Source organism: Mus musculus, chromosome 14 (genome assembly GCF_000001635.26).
Source record: "Mus musculus strain C57BL/6J chromosome 14, GRCm38.p6 C57BL/6J".
Lineage (NCBI taxonomy): Eukaryota > Metazoa > Chordata > Mammalia > Rodentia > Muridae > Mus > Mus musculus.
Genome location: NC_000080.6, coordinates 44600059 through 44619093, shown reverse-complemented (window position 1 = coordinate 44619093; position 19035 = coordinate 44600059). Strand labels below are relative to the sequence as shown.

Below are 19035 nucleotides of genomic sequence, written 5' to 3'. Positions count from 1 at the left end.
ATGTATGAACCACACATAAATGCAAATTGTCCTTATGATAGAAATAATTAGAGATGATGTTTTATCCATAACAATACACTAATTTTATTCAATAACAACTTAAAGTGGGGAGTCAGTTTATACAGTATATAGACTTAGCAAAAAAAGCAAATTAATTACAGTAACAAAAAGATAGTGAATATATAATGAAACTTCAAATGAAAACACAGGAAAACCAAAAACACAAAGAAATCAAAACTCTAACCAAAACCAAACAAAATAATTAAGCTAAGCATCATTCTCTTGCTGCAGATGTTCAGCACAGACCCACAGCCTGTTGCTGGCCTTGGTGAAATAGTGCAAAGGCAGTCACTGATGGTAATAATCTGTTCAAGATGAATATAGGCATGCTTCATTGGAGTGGGTGTTTTGTTGATGGACTAGTCCTTCGAAGGCTAACATGAGAGATGTTACAGATGGTACCTCAAAGTTTTTCAAATTCACTTGACTGATCACCATGATATAATTCTAGATGACCCAACAGGACCAGCCAAAATTGGCATTCTCAGAGCCCTCCTGGATGCCGAGCAGATCTTGATGTATCTCAGCACTTCTCTGAAGCCTTCCAAACAGGCAGTCTTGCTGGACCAGAGGCTAGACAAAATAAAGGCCTCATTACCCATAGCAAACCAAAAAAGAAGAAAATGCAGCCCAAGGTTGCCATGGTTACAAGGGTCAAATGCAATGGTGGTTAATTTGCTTTGCACACCCAGTGCTCCTGGTGAACAGCTGTGTCTGAGCAAGATCTTGACCTGGTCTCTGATCAGTTTGAGCTTCTGCAGAATATTTCAGACCTACAGGAGGAAGTGAAAAAAAGCCCAGTGAGATCTTGCCATGTCAGTGATCCAGCAAATACCAGCTTTACTCAGCAGGACAATCCAGTATCACTTTTCATCTGAGATCTTTCCTGTATCCCCATAGGAGAAGGGGAAGAGAGCACCTGGGCCTGGATGTTTTTCTCAAATGTAAAAAATTGCTTGACAATGGATTGTGAACTACACACTGTGCTGGACTTATAGTAAAACACCACATTTCTCCAATAGTCTAAATACTTGATATTGAAAAATAAGTGTGTATCAGTGTCTGAATCTAACATTAAACAGAGGCCTTCTAGGGAGCCTAGCAAACTTTGAAGTGAAGGCTCTTATTATTTCTGGAGTGCTGAATCCTTCCTTGGCTCTCCTTGGGAACCCCTACATCTGGGAATCCTCAGAGAAACCATCTCAGAGGAAATTCATGCACACTGAAAGGATACTGTAATCAGCAAGAGTGTGCTTCATGCAAATCTTCCCAAGGGTAAGCATTGAACTCTAAAGTGGATATTCATGAAGGAAAACAAAAACAAAAATAAAAGCAAAAACCAATAGCCCTGCTATGCTTATGGCTCCTTAGGTACTGCAATCCTGTGCTAATACCTCATCTTGGAGACAGTGAAAGGATGCTGCATCTTTTCAGCCAAGCCATGACACACACACACACACACACACACATACACACACACACACACACACGTACAAAATAAAATTGGAGCCTGCCCTTCTCTCCTTCTGAGGGGCAGGCCCAAGCTCCTCAGGATGAGTTGCCATAGAGCAGAACAGAGGACCTGGTTCCTAGATAATTCAGGAAGTGGCATCCTGAGGCACCTCTCCATACCATAGAGCCTCAAGGAATTGCCTTCAGGGGTCCAGTATCTCCTCTGCCTAGAGTGGCAAGCTAGAGGTGGCCGACTAGGATGGGGAGGAGAGGGCATGGCAGAAATCCAATTTCTTCAAAAGAGGGTAAGTCCACAGAAAGTCTTGGAAATGATCACAGAAGTGTAAAACTGGATGAGACATAGGAGAGAGCCTGGATAAGGTGCAGGATGGTTACATAGGCTTGACTGTGTTTATGATCACACATTAGGGCATTCTGCCCCTGATGCTTCATTCATCCTACCTGCTGCTGCTTAGTATAGTGGTCTTTGATCTTCTGACTGCCTTCCTTACATAGTATTTTTGTTTCTATGTTGCATTCTTCCAATGCAATCTGCTCCCTTAGCAGCTGTCTGTTCTCCTTCCTCAACATCCTGACTTTGTGCTGGATGAGGTTAGTTTCAATCAGGAGGTGGCAGTTCCTGAAGCTGAGCCACAAACAAAACATGGTGAATCCAGGAAGCATCCATCTTCCTCCCATTCCTCCAAGGACCATTCCTTCATCATTGGCCCTGATCCCCAGGCAGCCCCAAACAAGTATACAGATTGGCCAAAGAGGGAGATCACATCCAGAGGACTGCCACTTTCCAGAAAACCCAAGGTACTTTTGAAAACCCTGACACCAACAGGGACTCATGTATCTCTCAGAAAAGAACATGGGGTCTATATGGGCTTATAAGTCTGTGGTATAAAAAAAACCCACCTGGGGCAAAATTCTCTAGGAGTCAAGAGACCCAAGCATCACAGAATCTTTCTATGTTTCTCCTGGAAACCACATCTATAAATCAACTTTCAGAGCCCAAGAGGCCCAAGGATGATTGATATCTCCATCATGGTGGAAACCTATTCGATCTTGAGGATACTTAGTTGGAAAGGACAGTGGCTTGAGGGGCTCCTAGTCTCTTCACACTTGGTCAGAATGATCCAACATGTTAAAATCTTAGTGACTTGTTTGAAGGAGTCTTGCTTCCTGTTTAGAGACTAACAGTATAGAACCTGAGTCCCCACTTTAGTTCAAAGACAAGGATTGGCAGAAATATCCTGTGCCTAGGTCTTGGGTCATGACCCTGTTAGTCACTCACCAGTAGAACTGATTTTCTTTAGTCAACTGCTTGCACTTGGACAAGGCCTCACTGATGTCCTGGGGCATTCTCTTCAGGTCAGTCATCACCTGGTCATGTTGCATCTCAAGCATGAATGTCTCAAAGTTGATCCTGTGGGAGGGCATGGACAAAGAACAAATTGTCCCGTGAACTAAGGATACAAGGATCATTTCAATTCAAGCTGAATCATGCACTACCCCACCCCATATATGCCACTTGACCTAGCTCCTTGTTACCGGTTCCACTTGGTGCTTATTAAACTTATTACTCTTCAGCTTGGGCCAGTAAGCCCAGGGAAGTAAAGGCAGGGTGCTGATCTTCCTCAGCTCCCTGTAGGGGTTTTAAAGAATAGACTAGTTCTCCCAGAACTTTCCAGGAATCTGTGTCACAGGCCTGGGTCCACGTTAAATCTGTATGATTCTCCTCCTGGTTTTAGACACGGAATTGACAATGCTTGGCTCTATTGCTACATCAATTCCCAAAGGACATAATCATATCCACAGGGAAAAGCCTCTATAACCTACCAGGAGGTTCCAATGTGCATCCACACTGAGCACAGAGGTTAAGTGCTGTGCTACTAAAAATGAACCTCCCTGGCTTCTTCACTATTATTGCCTGGAAATGGAGTCAGGCACAACCTCAGGATATATCACATGACACAGACTCTCTAGATCGTAAGCTGCACACACAGGAACACACACACACAGGAACACACACATCCACAAATGCCCACAGAAGCTCACATGCACCTAGTATCTCTCTCATTCTCTGTCTCTGTCTAGCTCTCTCTTTTATACACACACAACCAAACACACACAGAGACACAGATACACACACACACACACACACACACACACACACACACACAGTCAATCAGAATGCCAAATAAATACATTGATTTCGGTTTATCTGAGAGTATAATGAACAAAATTTGAGAAAAGCAATTATGAACTGCAGCCAATCCAGTCATGCTGAAAGGCAGTATGTGTGACAGGCCCTTCCAGCTGTTGACAGGACCACTTGGACCCAAATTACCACCTGGTCAATTATGGAAAGGATTGGCTATAAACAAACATTACCTAGCAACTCCCACCAACCAACACCTGTGTAAGCTTCTTAAATGGCAGGAGGGGAGCTCACACATTACTACCTTCATCCTCAGACTGTGATTCATGCCACAGGCTCTGAATTACTTTTGGAGGAATCAAAAGTGCCTGTGACCCCATCTCACTCCTATCTGAACTTGAAGTTCTGTATTGAAATTCCAATCAGCAAAATTGATTTGGGTATACAGACAGCCTGGAGTTGTAGCCACCTGTGGTATGAGGGAATCTGGGCTTAAGAGGGATGGCCCAAGATAGTCAGCAAAGAACTGGGCATAATGACTACCTGTCATTTAAATCCTTGTTAGTGTAGTTGGCCAGGATTCCCTGAAGTTCGTCTCTGGCATTTTTTATGTTCTGGAGCTCTCTTTTGAGCTTCTCCAACCTCTCGTGTCTCTTCTCCTGCTCATTGATGGTGGGGGCTTGGGGTGATGCCTCCCCAGCAGACCCTGTAGGTAGAAAAACACTAGTAACCTTGTAGAGATAATAGGGCAGGGAAAGGGAAAACATGCTTTGTTCCACAAAGAAGCCTGAGGAAGAGGAAAATCTAGAGACACTGAGAATCCCTGATAGTGCATCATAGCTGTCTTCAAGCTGGGCTCCTCAGCTAGGTCCCTGTTCACAACCACCATCACTAAACCTATGCCTGACTTCCTATTGTAATCGCCCTAGCCCTGAAATGCATATGCTGGGCCAGGCAAGAATAAATGGAGGGCAGTGTCGGCTCATATCTGACAACCAAATCCGTACCTCTCAGCATACTAGCCAACACTTTTCTAGTCTTCTTCAAATGCATGATGAGAGCTCGTACACTGCTACAGGAACCCAGACTGTGTATCAGTCCACATCATGTGTGTTCAATACCAAACTGTCTGAGACCTTGATTCATAGGCAGGGGAATAGCCCTCTCTGTTCTTGGCATCACATGCTCATGTAACCTAGAGGAAACTATATTAAGATGAAGTACATGGGGCTGGTGAGATGGCTCAGTGGGTAAGAGCACCCGACTGCTCTTCCGAAGGTCCGGAGTTCAAATCCCAGCAACCACATGGTGGCTCACAACCATCTGGAACAAGATCTGACTCCCTCTTCTGGAGTGTCTGAAGACAGCTACAGTGTACTTATATATAATAAATGAATAGAGCTTGAAAAAAAAAGATGAAGTACATGAACACTCTATCCTGAGGACAACACTTTTCTATTCTCACAGAGCTTGGTCTCTGCATGATTTGCCATTCAGTGGGAAATTAAGATCTCTCAGCAAAGCCCCTGCAGGCTTGTCAATACCAGGCTGTTTGTAAAACTAATCATCAAACACTGTTGACTCTGGTTCTACCATTGAGGAATGTGAAGGATCGAGATCATAATCCCTATTCCTGGAAGGACCAGCTGAAGCCCACATCCTCCAGGTAGCTCCCCAAACCTTGCCCAGGACTCACTGTGCATTCTCCATGACCAGTTGTTTCTTGCCCTTTCCCACCATGATGGGCGGCCGGCCTCCTTCTGCCTTGGTCTGGTGTCTGTGTGTATTCTATTATCTCTCTGAAATACCCTGAGGAGCATGGACAACATGCCTGCTTGGGAACCCATGAGGATCTGAAGGAATACCCCACAAGCTGCACTGGTTACCACAACACTGGCGACATCACAGAAGATTCTAGTGTTCTCTTGGATACAAGAGATTGTCCAGGGAAGTGACTACTGATGATGTCACCTGGAACTTCCATGGCCTACCAGCTTACCAGCTTGCCCCATCTGACCAGTTTCTGAGGAGCCCTTTCCTGGAGTCTCTCTTTTGCCCCTGGGGATACCTCTTGGCAACTTCTCCTTCCAAAGCTAGAGATTTCTCTCTGCTTCACTACAAGTTCAGTGCTTTGAATGGGGAGAGTTTGTTAGTGCCATGGCATGGCTAGCTCATCTTCATTAGGATCCTTATATGAGGGAGATTCTTCTCCAATATAAATCTACTACTGGGGTCCATTCATGTAACAAACAGTCGATTTACCCATGTGTCTCTGTTTCCCAGAGGACAGAAACCTACTCCTGCACCTTTACCTTTACACAAGTTGGAGTATATGTGTTAGTGTGCAACTGCCTTGAGAGGAGACATTGTTTCAATAAAGTGAGCAATGGGTTTTCATGAAATCTCTGATTTACAACCCCCTTTCTTTGCAATGAAAACTGCCTTGTACTTGGCAATAGAAGAAGTCAGGGACAGGGGCAACATCAAATTGTAAAGTTTATGTCCCTTCTTCAAAAGCTAAAATCCCACATTCTCTCTATCTCCAAAACAACCAGACAAAATAGGCATCTGTGAACAAAGGCCAACAGGGACATTGGATTGCTTCTTCGTAGTCCCATTAGCTCTCACTTCTCCAGTTTCTACATTTTTGAGTTCCCAGTTCTAGGCCTGAGTCTGTTGGAGATTGGAATATGATCCTGTATTCATAAGATACCTAAGACTCAATTGGATGGATAGAGGATGAACAGGCCTCGGGTCCAGTGAAACCTCAATTATAATGGATCCATAATTTCAGGAGGGGCTCTGGCATTGACATCTGTTCCTTCTGCCTTCTTGACCTGGGTGTGCTGAATGCATGCTAAAATGCTACCTAAACTCTCCAGTAAAATAGTGGAAAAATCATGTAAAGCCTTACCAAATTGATTGTGTTGTCTTTGTCTACCATCTTGAGCTATGCAATATCACTATGACAAAGGTCCAAGGTGTCTGGGGGGATGGTGGGGTAGTCAGAAGCCCACTCTGTCTCTCAGGTAGTCAGATGAATAACCTTTATGGAGAACTGGAGAAAATAGGTAATGAAAAAGTAATAGTTATAGTTTGGGTAGCTGATTATCTCTGAGCCGGGAAAGCAATGCATCAGGCATTCCAATCAAATAGTATAGGCATGAATCCCTCCCTGTATTTGGGTACAATAGGCCCAAAGTAAGGAGGAGGCACATCCACCTTTTCCTGCCCTCTACTGAGAGTTTTGTAGTGTTTCCATTCAAGAAAAATTCTTTACTTCCTGAGACCAGAACTCTAAATTCTGCATACACCATGAAGTTTCCGATCTATTCATAAATCATTCACTGTTTATTGACAAGGTTTGGCTATGAAATATTTGCTATGGTTTGACACAATTCAAAGGGACTGGTAAAACTGTTGGTCCAGTACCTTCAAGAGCTTTTTAGCTACTCCTAGAGAAGTTTCCTCTTCTTTATTTTATTTTATTATTTTATTTTATTAAATATTTTCTTCATTTACATTTAAAATGCTATCCCTAAAGTTCCCTATACCCTCCCACTGTCTGCCCTGCACCCCTACCCACTCCCTCCCACTTCTTGGCCTTAAATCAGGGCAGCTGTTCTCAAGATAGGATATTGTTCCCAACCCCTGTGGCTAGTCAGGTACCTCAGCACATACTGCAGTCCTACTGGCTCTGGATGGCATAAGCTAGCCAGCCATGCTGTGCTTGGAGGGCAATGTCAGCTAGTATCTGATGTGATGCAAGTAGGTCCTGGATTCCCTAGTGCTTAGCACCTCCAAGCTGTGATTGCCTGTGTCTAAGATGAAAGTAGTAAATGTCTCAGAACTTGAAATATGTCCAGGGGTATATTCTTTTCTTGATTTTTGCTATCAGACATCCATGGAACTTAAAGAAATACACCAAGGATGCAGTGTAGCAAAAGCCTACAGACATGGACTCCTCATAGAGGACCAATTGTGTGTGTGTGCCTGTGTGTGTGTCTGTGTGTGTTTGTGTCTGTGTGTGTGTATGTACTTGTGACCCCCATGGGTCTATGCATCCTTGGAATCTGGCGACTACAGTGGGGCCTGTTGCAAGGTGATGCTGTCTCCATGTGCAGGGAGCCCCACCTCAGTCAGCACTGCTCTTTGTCTATATGTTCACCTTGATGACACATTGAAATCCCGTGAGGATTATATATAGCTATCCTGATATTGAGTCTCCTCCCAGCAAATACTGATTTTTTTGCTCTGGGTAGCTGTGTAGAAATAAGAACCTACAACTGAGAATCTGTGTTCTGAAGATATATATATTTTTTAAAAAGTGGTAACAGGGTTGAGGTGGGCGAGATCCTGTGGCACAGACTTCCTCGGAACTTTTTAGAAGGGTTTCCTTCCAGGCCCATGAGGGAGGTCTTGAAGTCCTTGATCACTTACTAAGGAACCCCAACCTGTGTTGTCCTGGAATCAGGATACTGAGTTTAATAAGCACCAGAATGTCTCAGTATATAGGAGGCAGACTGTGGCAGCCACTGCATGAGGGTGTCCAGGACATAGCCTGAATTCACATGATCCTTGAGGCCTGTGTCATGGAGTAGCTTCAGTGACTGGAAGAATGTGTTAGATTTATTTCCTATACTCAAAGCAGGCAGAAAAGGATGAAAGTCCTCCATGTAATATCAAATATATCCAGACAAGGGTGGTAGATCCTCAGTACCCAAAGTATTCAGAAGATGGGATAAGACAGATTGCCATCCAGTACCAAAGTCATCCAGAGAGCATCTTAAGATCAAAGTCAGCTTGTGGTGTAGCCCTAGGAGCAAGGAGGAGGAATCTGCCTCCTGATGCCTTCTTCTGACAGTCAGAATTAAATTGAGGAACTCTTGCAGAGCAGCTGCAGCCTTGCCAAGTCCTGCTCTCTGTCACACAAATGCTTCCCAGAAGCTCCAAGCTCCTGATTCCCATTACTGGAAGTCCAAGCTCAAGCCCACCTTCTCTAGGAAGCTCCCTCTTTCATGCCCAGGATTCACAGTGACTTCCCCTGGACCATTAATTCTTGCTCTTTAACACTAAGACCAATGGCCATCTTGTGGCTGCCTCTTTCTGGTCTCTGTATGTTCATTGTTCTCTCCTCCAAGAGGCCTGCTCAGTTTTGTCAGCATGACTAAGGGGGAACCATAAAGGTAGTTAATGAATGCTCCAAGAGCAGTTGGAGTCACCACAACATTAGTAACATCACAGAAAATGCCAGGGCTCTCCAGGTTACAACACAACATCTAGGGAAGGGACTTCTGATGTCTCACAGGACAGCTCTTACCTTCCTCCTAAGTACCTCACCCAAATTGACCTGAAGTCAAAGTGCCTTTTCCAGAGTGTGGGATAGATTGCCTTTTGGTACTCAAAATATTAAAAGGTGGCTATCAATCACCTTCCAATGACAAACGTATCCAGAAGAGATCCTTTGGATCCCCATGCAAATCCACATGAAATACCCAGACTCCAGAATAAGACACTAGACAATACACAACACATCTAGATAAAGTGTGATAGATCCCCTTGCAGTACTGAAACTATCCAAAAGAGGTTAATACACGTCCATCCAGTTTCTATGCTGTGAGGACTGACCTGGACAGAATGGAAAATGTCACCACTAATGTCCAAAGTATGGTTATGTTGGCCAGGTGTTCTGGAAGATTTTATGTGAGAATTGCAGCCCAGCTTGTTATTGCAGGAAAACAAAAACTGGAGCAAGGATTTGGTTCATGTCCTGAATCTTATTCTACAGAAAAAAATTAACAACACTAATACATATTAGCAATGACCAATAGCTAAAAGGGATGTAATATTATACTCTAAGCATACATCAGTGAAATATAATAGGGTGTTAGCTTTTTAAATATGGAAAAGAAAATGCAGATGAAGGGGGAATTGTGTAGAATTGAAGAGATGAAAATAAGGCATCTATTTTGAGGCGTTTTCTAGAGAAGCCTGAAGTAGCTGAGATTGGGAGTTCTCATACTACACTGATTAGTGCATCATATCTAATTGTGAAAGAGATTGGAGAGGGTTTTTTACATAAATATTTTAACATAACTCTGTACATGCCCTACTGAATGTCATGCTCTATGTAATCTTTCGAGTCTGATATCTTTTACTTAGCATTCATTTTTAAAATAATATTCATGTTAGTGAAATATCAAAACCCTGCAGACTACGTAGTATGAAATCTGCTGTGAAAAAGTGATCAACACTCTTACCTAACCAAGAAGCCTGTGAACCCTCAGATTATATTCTGTACCTCTACTTCAAAATAGAACCATACTATAGTAGATGTAGATGGATTTCACACTCAGGTATATGTAAATGGTAACATATTTATGTATATTTATATGTATTAAACAGAAATTTTATATATTTATAATCATCATATAATGAAATAAATATTTATGTAATATAATATAAAGTATATAATTAAATATATTTATAATATAATGTATAAGTAGTATTTATTTATTTATTTTTTAATTTTTTGTTAGGTATTTAGCTCATTTACATTTCCAGTGCTATACCAAAAGTCCCCCATATCCCCCCCCACTCCCCTACACACCTACTCCCCCTTTTTGGCACTGGCATTCCCCTGTACTGGGGCATATAATTTTTGCAAGTCCAATAGGCCTCTCTTTGCAGTGATGGCCGACTAGGCCATCTTTTGATACATATGCAGCTAGAGATAAGAGCTCCGGGGTACTGCTTAGTTCATATTGTTGTTCCACCTATAGGGTTGCAGTTCCCTTTAGTTCCTTGGGTGCTTTCTCTAGTTCCTCCATTCTGGGCCCTGTGGTCCATTCAATAGCTGACTGTGAGCATCCACTTCTGTGTTTGCTAGGCCCTGGCATAGTCTCACAAGAGACAGCTATATCTGGGTCCTTTCAGCAAAATCTTGCTAGTGTATACAATGGTGTCAGCGTTTGGAAGCTGATCATGGGATGGATCTCTGGATATGGCAATCACTAGATGGTCCATCCTTTCGTCACACTTCCAGATTTTGTCTCTGTAATTCCTTCCATGGGTGTTTTGTTTCCTATTCTAAGAAGGGGCAAAGTGTCCACACTTTCGTCTTCGTTCTCTTGAGTTTAATGTTTTTAGCAAATTATATCTTATATCTTGGGTATCCTAAGTTTCTGGGCTAATATCCACTTATCAGTGAGTACATATTGTGAGAGTTCCTTTGTGATTGGGTTACCTCACTCAGGATGATGCCCTCCAGGTCCATCCATTTGGCTAGGAATTTCAAAAATTCATTCTTTTTAATAGCTGAGTAGTACTCCATTGTGTAAATGTACCACATTTTCTGTATCCATTCCTCTGTTGAGGGGCATCTGGGTTCTTTCCAGCTTCTGGCTATTATAAATAAGGCTGCTATGAACATAGTGGAACATGTGTTCTTCTTATAGGTGGGGCATCTCCTGGATATATGCCCAGAAGAGGTATTGCTGGATCTTCCGGTAGGACTATGTCAATTTTCTGAGGAACCGCCAGACTGATTTCCAGAGTGGTTTTACAAGCTTGCAATCCCACCAACAATGAGGAGTGTTCCCCTTTCTCCACATCCTCACCAGCATCTGCTGTCAGCTGAATTTTTCATCTTAGCCATTCTGACTGGTGTGAGGTGGAATCTCAGGGTTGTTTTGATTTGCATTTCCCTGATGATTAAAGATGTTGAACATTTTTTAAGGTGCTTCTCTGCCATTCGGTATTCCTCGGGTGAGAAATCTTTGTTCAGTTCTGAGCCCCATTTTTTAATGGGGTTATTTGATTTTATGGAGTCTACCTTCTTGAGTTCTTTATATATATTTGATATTAGTCCCCTGTCCGTTTTGGGATAGGTAAAGATCCTTTCCCAATCTTTTGGTGGTCTTTTTGTCTTATTGACGGTGTCTTTTGCCTTGCAGAAGCTTTGCAATTTTATGAGGTCCCACTTATGGATTCTCGATCTTACAGCACAAGCCATTGCTGTTCTATTCAGGAATTTTTCCCCTGTACCCATATCTTCGAGGCTTTTCCCTACTTTCTCCTCTATAAGTTTCAGTGTCTCTGGTTTTATGTGGAGATCCTTAATCCACTTAGATTTGACCTTAGTACAAGGAGATAGTACTGGATCAATTTGAAATCTTCTACATGATAACAGCCAGTTGTGCCAGCACCATTTGTTGAAAATGCTGTCTTTTTTCCACTGGATGGTTTTAGCTCCCTTGTCAAAGATCAAGTGACCATAGGTGTGTGGGTTCATCTCTAGGTCTTCAATTCTGTTCCATTGGTCTACTTGTCTGTCATTATACCAGTACCATGCAGTTTTTATCACAATTGCTCTGTAGTACATCTTTAGGTCGGGCATGGTGATTCCACCAGAGGTTCTTTTATCCTTGAGAAGAGTTTTTGCTATCCTAGGTTTTTTGTTATTCCAGATGAATCTGCCGATTGGCCTTTCTAATTCGTTGAAGAATTGAGTTGGAATTTTGATGGGGATTGCATTGAATTTGTAGATTGCTTTTGGCAAGATAGCCATTTTTACTATATTGATCCTGCCGATCCATGAGCATGGGAGATCTTTCCATCTTCTGAGATCTTCTTTAATTTCTTTCTTCAGAGACTTGAAGTTCTTATCATAGAGATCTTTCACTTCCTTAGTTAGAGTCACGCCTAGGTATTTTATATTATTTGTCTCTATTGAGAAGGGTGTTGTTTCCCTAATTTCTTTCTCAGCCTGTTTGTCCTTTGTGTATAGAAAGGCCATTGACTTGGTTGAGTTAATTTTATATCCAGCTACTTCACTGAAGCTGTTTATCAGGCTTAGGTGTTCTCTGGTGGAATTTTTAGGGTCACTTATATATACTATCATATCATCTGCAAAAAGTGATAATTTGACTTCTTCCTTTCCAATTTGTATCCCCTTGATCTCTTTTTGTTGTCTAATTGCTCTGGCTAGGACTTCAAGTACAGTGTTGAATAGGTAGGGAGAGAGTGGACAGCCTTGTCTGGTCCCTGATTTTAGTGGGATTGCTTCAAGCTTCTCACCATTTACTTTGATGCTGGCTACTGGTTTGCTGTAGATTGCTTTTATCATGTTTAGGTATTGGCCTTGAATTCCTGATCTTTCCAAGACTTTTATCATGAATGGGTGTTGGATTTTGTCAAATGCTTTCTCAGCATCTAACCAGATGATCATGTGGTTTTTGTCTTTGAGTTTGTTTATATACTGGATTACGTTGATGGATTTCCATACATTGAACCATCCCTGCATCCCTGGGATGAAAACTACTTGGTCAGGATGGATGATTGTTTTGATGTGTTCTTGGATTCGGTTAGCAAGAAATTTATTGAGGATTTTTGCATCAATATTCATAAGGGATATTGGTCTGAAGTTCTCTATCTTTGTGGGGTCTTTTTTTGGTTTAGGTATCAGAGTAATTGTGGCTTCATAGAATGAGTTGGGTAGAGTACCTTCTGTTTCTAGTTTGTGGAATAGTTTTTGAAGAACTGGGATTAGATCTTCTTTGAAGGTCTGATAGAACTCTGCACTAAACCCATCTGGTCCTGGGCTTTTTTTGGTTGGGAGACTATTAATGACTGCTTCTATTTCTTTGGGGGATATCGGGCTATTTAGATCATTACCCTGATCTTGATTCAACTTTGGTACCTGGTATCTGTCTAGAAACTTCTCCATTTAATCCAGGTTCTCCAATTTTGTTGAGTATAGCCTTTTGTAGAAGGATCTGATGGTGTTTTGGATTTCTTCAGGATCTGTTGTTATGTCTCCCTTTTCATTTCTGATTTTGTTAATTAGAATGCTTTCCCTGTGCCCTCTAGTGAGTCTGGCTAATGGTTTGTCTATCTTGTTGATTTTCTCAAAGAACCAGCTCCTCAATTGGTTGATTCTCTGAATAGTTCTTCTTGTTTCCACTTGGTTGATTTCGCCCCTGAGTTTGATTATTTCCTGCCGTCTACTCCTCTTGGGTGAATATGCTTCCTTTTCTTCTAGAGCTTTTAGGTGTGTTGTCAAGCTGCTAATGTATGCTCTCTCTAGTTTCTTTTTGGAGGCACTCAGAGCTAAGAGTGTTCCTCTTATAAATGCTTTCATTGTGTCCCATAAGTTTGGATATGAAGTGGCTTCATTTTCATTGAACTCTAAGAAGTCCTTAATTTCTTTCTTTATTCATTCCTTGACCAAGGTATCATTGAGAAGAGTGTTGTTCAGTTTCCACGTGAATGTTGGCTTTCTGTTATTTATTTTGTTATTGAAGATCAGCCTTAGTGCATGGTGATCTGATAGGATACATGGGACAATTTCAATATTTTTGAATCTGTTGAGGCCTGTTTTGTGACCAATTATGTGGTCAATTTTGGAGAAGGTACCATGAGGTCCTGAGAAGAAGTTATATCCTTTTGTTTTAGGATAAAATGTTCTGTAGATATCTGTCAGATCCATTTGTTTCATCACTTCTGTTAGTTTAAGTGTGTCCCTGTTTAGTTTCTGTTTCCATGATCTGTCCATTGGTGAAAGTGGTGTGTTGAAGTCTCCCACTATTATTGTGTGAGGTGCAATATGTGCTTTGAGCTTTACTAAAGTGTCTTTAATGAATGTGGCTGCCCTTGTATTTGGAGCATAGATATTCAGAATTGAGTGTTCCTCTTGGAGGATTTTACCTTTGATGAGAATGAAGTGCCCCTCCTTGTCTTTTTTGATGACTTTGTGTTGGAAGTCAATCTTATCAGATATTAGGATGGCTACTCCAGCTTGTTTCTTCATACCATTTGCTTGGAAAATTGTTTTCCAGCCTTTCATTCTGAGGTAGTGTCTATCTTTTTCTCTGAGATGAGTTTCCTGTAAGCAGCAAAATGTTGGGTCTTGTTTGTGTAGCCAGTTTGTTAGTCTATGTCTTTTTATTGGGGAGTTGTGACCATTGATGTTAAGAGATATTAAGGAAAAGTAATTGATGCTTCCTGTTATTTTTGTTGTTAAAGTTGGCATTCTGTTCTTGTGGCTGTCTTCTTTTAGGTTTGTTGAGGGATTACCTTCTTATTTTTTCTAGGGCGTTGTTCCCATTCTTGTATTGTTTTTTTTTTCTGTTATCCTTTGAAGGGCTGGATTTGTGGAGAGATAATGGGTGAATTTGGTTTTGTCCTGGAATACTTTGGTTTCTCCATCTATGGTAATTGAGAGTTTGGCTGGGTATAGTAGCCTGTGCTGGAATTTGTGTTCTCTTAGTGTCTGTATAACATCTTTCCAGGCTCTTCTGGCTTTCATAGTCTCTGGTGAAAAATCTGGTGTAATTCTGATAGGCTTGCCTTTATATGTTACTTGACCTTTTTCCCTTACTGCTTTTAGTATTCTATCTTTATTTAGTGCATTTGTTGTTCTGATTATTATGTGTTGGGAGGAATTTCTTTTCTGGTCCAGTCTATTTGGAGTTCTGTAGGCTTCTTGTATGTTCATAGGCATCTCATTCTTTAGACTTTGGAAGTTTTCTTCAATAATTTTGTTGAAGATGTTTGCTGGTCCTTTGAGTTGAAAATCTTTATTCTCATCCACTCCTATTATCGGTAGGTTTAGTCTTCTTATTGTGTCCTGGATTTCCTGGATATTTTGAGTTAGGATCTTTTGCATTTTCCATTTTCTTTGATTGTTGTGCCAATGTTTTCTATAGAATCTTCTGCCCCTGAGATTCTCTCTTCCATCTCTTGTATTCTGTTGCTGATGCTCAAATCTATGGTTCCAGATTTCTTTCCTAGGGTTTCTATCTCCAGTGTTGCCACACTTTGAGTTTTCTTTATTGTGTCTACTTCCCTTTTTAGGTCTAGTATGGTTTTGTTCATTTCCATCACCCGTTTGTATGTTTTTTCCTCTTTTTCTATAAGGACTTCTACCTGTTTGATTGTGTTTTCCTGTTTTTCTTTAAGGACTTGTAACTCTTTAGCAGTGTTCTCCTGTATTTCTTTAAGTGAGTTATTAAAGTCCTTCTTGATGTCCTCTACCATCATCATGAGATATGCTTTTAAATCTGGGTCTAGGTTTTCAGGTGTGTTGGCGTGCCCTGGACTGGGCAAACTAGGAGTGCTGGGTTCTGATGATGGTGAGTGGTCTTGGTTCCTGTTAGTAAGATTCCTACGTTTACCTTTCGCCATCTGGTAATCTCTGGAGTTAGTAGTTATAGTTGACTCTGTTTAGAGATTGTTCTTCTGGTGATTCTGTTACCGTCTATCAGCAGACCTGGGAGACAGATTCTCTCCTCTGAGTTTCAGTGCTCAGAGCACTCTCTGCTGGCAAGCTCTCTTACAGGGAAGGTGCACAGATATCTTGTATTTGGACCTCCTCCTGGCCGAAGAAGAAGGCCCAAAACAGGACCTTTCTCAGAAGCTGTGTTGCTTTGGCAGTTCCCAGAAGCTGTCAGCTTCTGTGGTGCAGACTCTCACCTGTGCAGACTAAATTCCTAAGTTCCTTGGAGTCCCAGAACCAAGATGGCGACCGCTGCTGCTGAGGCTGAAGCCGCCTCTTGAGCCAGGCAGACACCTGTCCTCTGGTCCGGACTGTGGCCAGCTGTCTGTGGCCCGCAAAGGGTGCTGCCTCATTGGCTCTGTGCCAACACCTGTCCCAGAAGCTGTCCGGTTCTCTGGCGCACCCTCTCACCTGTTCAGACTAATTTCCTAAGTTCTGCAGAGTCCCGGAACCAAGATAGCGACCGCTGCTGCTGAGGCTGAGGCTGTCTCCTGAGCCAGGCGGACACCTGTCCTCTGGTCCGGACGGTGGCTGGCTGTCTGCGGCCCGCAAAGGGTGATGCCTCAGCGGCTCTGTGCCAACGCCGGTCCCTGAAGCTGTCCGGTTTTCTGGCGCACCTTCTCACCTGTGCAGACTAAATTCCTAAGTTCTGCAGAGTCCCGGAACCAAGCATAATATTTAAAATTATATATATATATGTGTGTGTGTGTGTGTGTGTATATGTATATATATGTATACATGTGTGTGTGTCTATGTGTGTCTGTGTGTGTCTGTGTGTGTGTACTTCAATGTTGTTACTCTATAACAGAGTGCAGGTTCTATGCCACACAAAACAGTCTACTAAAAAGTGCAATGCTAGGCATATGTTATCCTTCTTTTGAGTCAATATTTATATATTTATACATATTTTTCCATACCACCAGAATGGTTTATTGCTCTGGAGCTGGTTACCACATAAAACTTAATGGTAAATTCCTTTCACTCAAGACATTGTATGCTTGAGTCTTAGGACATGGTGAAATCAATTTCGTGCTTATCTGTAATCCCTTTCTGTTAGTATTCCTGTTATTAGAATATGGCTTACATGCTAACATGGGAGAAAATAATCAACATTCTTACCCAACTCTGAACCCTGAGATATACAATGATTGTCAGCCTGGCAAGACATGCTCCCAGGGGAAACAGTGGTATGATGGTGTGAGCACAACCAACCACTTTCTCACTGGATATAAAGTCTGACAAGACTCATGACTGGCACTATTGATTGAACCAAATACCCATGAATGCTCAGAGCACAGGACCTAAAGGAGTTCTTACTAGTAATATCCTGCTATATGGAAATGGCATAAAACTGTCTCTTAGTTTTACCTTTAGATATAAAGAGGAGTACACCTTTCACATCATCAGAGAAAATTCCCTTTACAGTAGACAATGATTATTAGAGACCCATAGCACCAGTTTGTAATTGTACATGGAATAAGAGACAGTTGAGTGCTCAGCTCTCCATGACACGGCTATGCATCAACCATAAATCCCAGGCCTAGGAAACGCATCAGAAGAAAAAGAAGAAAATATTGTAAGATCTACACATAGTGGGTAGGTATAATAAAACTTTTTTTCCTGGCTATGAAAGGGATGTTGCACACATGAAAGCACAGTAACTGTAACTGTATGCATAAGACATACACAAGATTTTTTCCAAGTAACACAGGCATTAATGAGAGAGGGACTCATGAAGTCCTATTCTTAAGTGAGGTGCTAGTGGTTACTGACTGCTGCTGAGGAGAGGAGAGTCTGTTTTCTTCAGGGATGAACAAATAGGCTCTGTTTTATTTTTCAACAGCACATGAATTTGGTCAGAAAGAGTGGTGTGGGCAGATATGGATGATTGGGAGGGGAGTAAAGTGTCAATCTGATCAACATATATGTGTGAGTAATATTTTCAAACAGTAAAATAAATAAATTAAAAATAAATATGTTCTCCCTATCAATAGAGACAGGGTACAAATACAGAGATTTATGACTGGGCTATGAAGAGTAAATGTTGACATGCAACCACCCATCAGTATTTCTATACAGTTTACCAGCTGATATTAACTATGATGCAAACAGCAGCTGACAGAATAGAATAGTAGCCAGACAAGTATCAGGGAATTATCTTCAGCTTGTCATGTGGAATGTGAGGCTCCAGGTAGTATCAGAAGAAACAACTAACTTAACAGAATAAGTTGAGGTTGCCTAATTGGGAAAAATATATGGATTCAAGAAAGTGAACATTTACAAAGAACACTTCAAAATGTAATCCTACACAGAATTATGAAATATTTCATTGACAACACCAGAGGCAGAAGAAGAGTCAGTGGATCAAGTTATCCCATAATGTAAGGCTTTTCAATATAACCACATGCTGTTTTATAATCACATGATTTACTTATTTGAATTATGGGAACCACTGCTCTTCCAGTTTATTAGACTGAGGTACACATGAAATATAGCTTTTCTGGTTAATTTAGTTTTGGTTTAAAATGTCTGATTTGCATATTAAACATAGTAGTTTGTTTCATTTCAATGTATCTTTTAAAAAACTTAACATCATCCCCATTATTATTAGTAGTAGTAGTATTACTTTAAGAATTGTCATTTGTGTAAACAGCTTGCTAATTTCTGGTTTATTGTATTCATAGTCTAATTTATATACCTTAGAGCTTTAATGATCAATGAGAAGGATATAGATGGAACTGAGGGTGTGAAGAAGATGCAGGACATGTACAGAGCCGAGATCCTGTAGTCTAGACATTCTTAAGCAATGCAGATGTGAGCTCACAGATGCATCTTTGCACTCAAATGACATATACTGTTATTAAAATTAGAATTACCTTTAATCTTGCTTTTTCCTTAGAGAAATGACGTTGGTTTTCTTCCTTGGGGAAACAATATTTCCATGTTTTTTTTGGTTTTTTTTTTTTGTTGTTTTTTTTTTGCGGGGGGGAGGAAAGGGTTTATTCAGCTTATACTTCCATACTGCTGTTCATCACTAAAGGAAGTCAGGACTGGAACTCAAGCAGGTCAGGAAGCAGGA

At 41.4% G+C, this 19035-nt stretch overlaps 1 protein-coding gene and 1 pseudogene across 1 annotated transcript; one reads left to right on the top strand and one right to left on the bottom strand.

Moving 5' to 3' along the window:
* Positions 1-19035, top strand: part of Gm5624 — a 70779-nt pseudogene that overhangs the window by 8831 nt on the left and 42913 nt on the right.
* Gm8256 (predicted gene 8256) lies at positions 198-5526 on the bottom strand. The gene is made up of 5 exons (XM_011245285.1): positions 5511-5526; positions 4223-4385; positions 2813-2944; positions 1975-2158; positions 198-833 (listed from the first exon to the last, which is right to left on the bottom strand). The coding sequence occupies exons 1-5, from the start codon at positions 5524-5526 to the stop codon at positions 828-830; spliced, it is 501 nt and encodes a 166-aa protein (XP_011243587.1). The 3' UTR covers positions 198-827.

Excerpts from the sequence above, each read along its gene's own strand:
- Gm8256 (XM_011245285.1), bottom strand. Across the intron at positions 2,945-4,222 it reads AACAAGGATTTAAATGACAG|GATCAACTTTGAGACATTCA; the intron begins GTAGTCATTATG and ends GCCCTCCCACAG. Across the intron at positions 2,159-2,812 it reads AAAGAAAATCAGTTCTACTG|CTTCAGGAACTGCCACCTCC; the intron begins GTGAGTGACTAA and ends TTTGTGGCTCAG.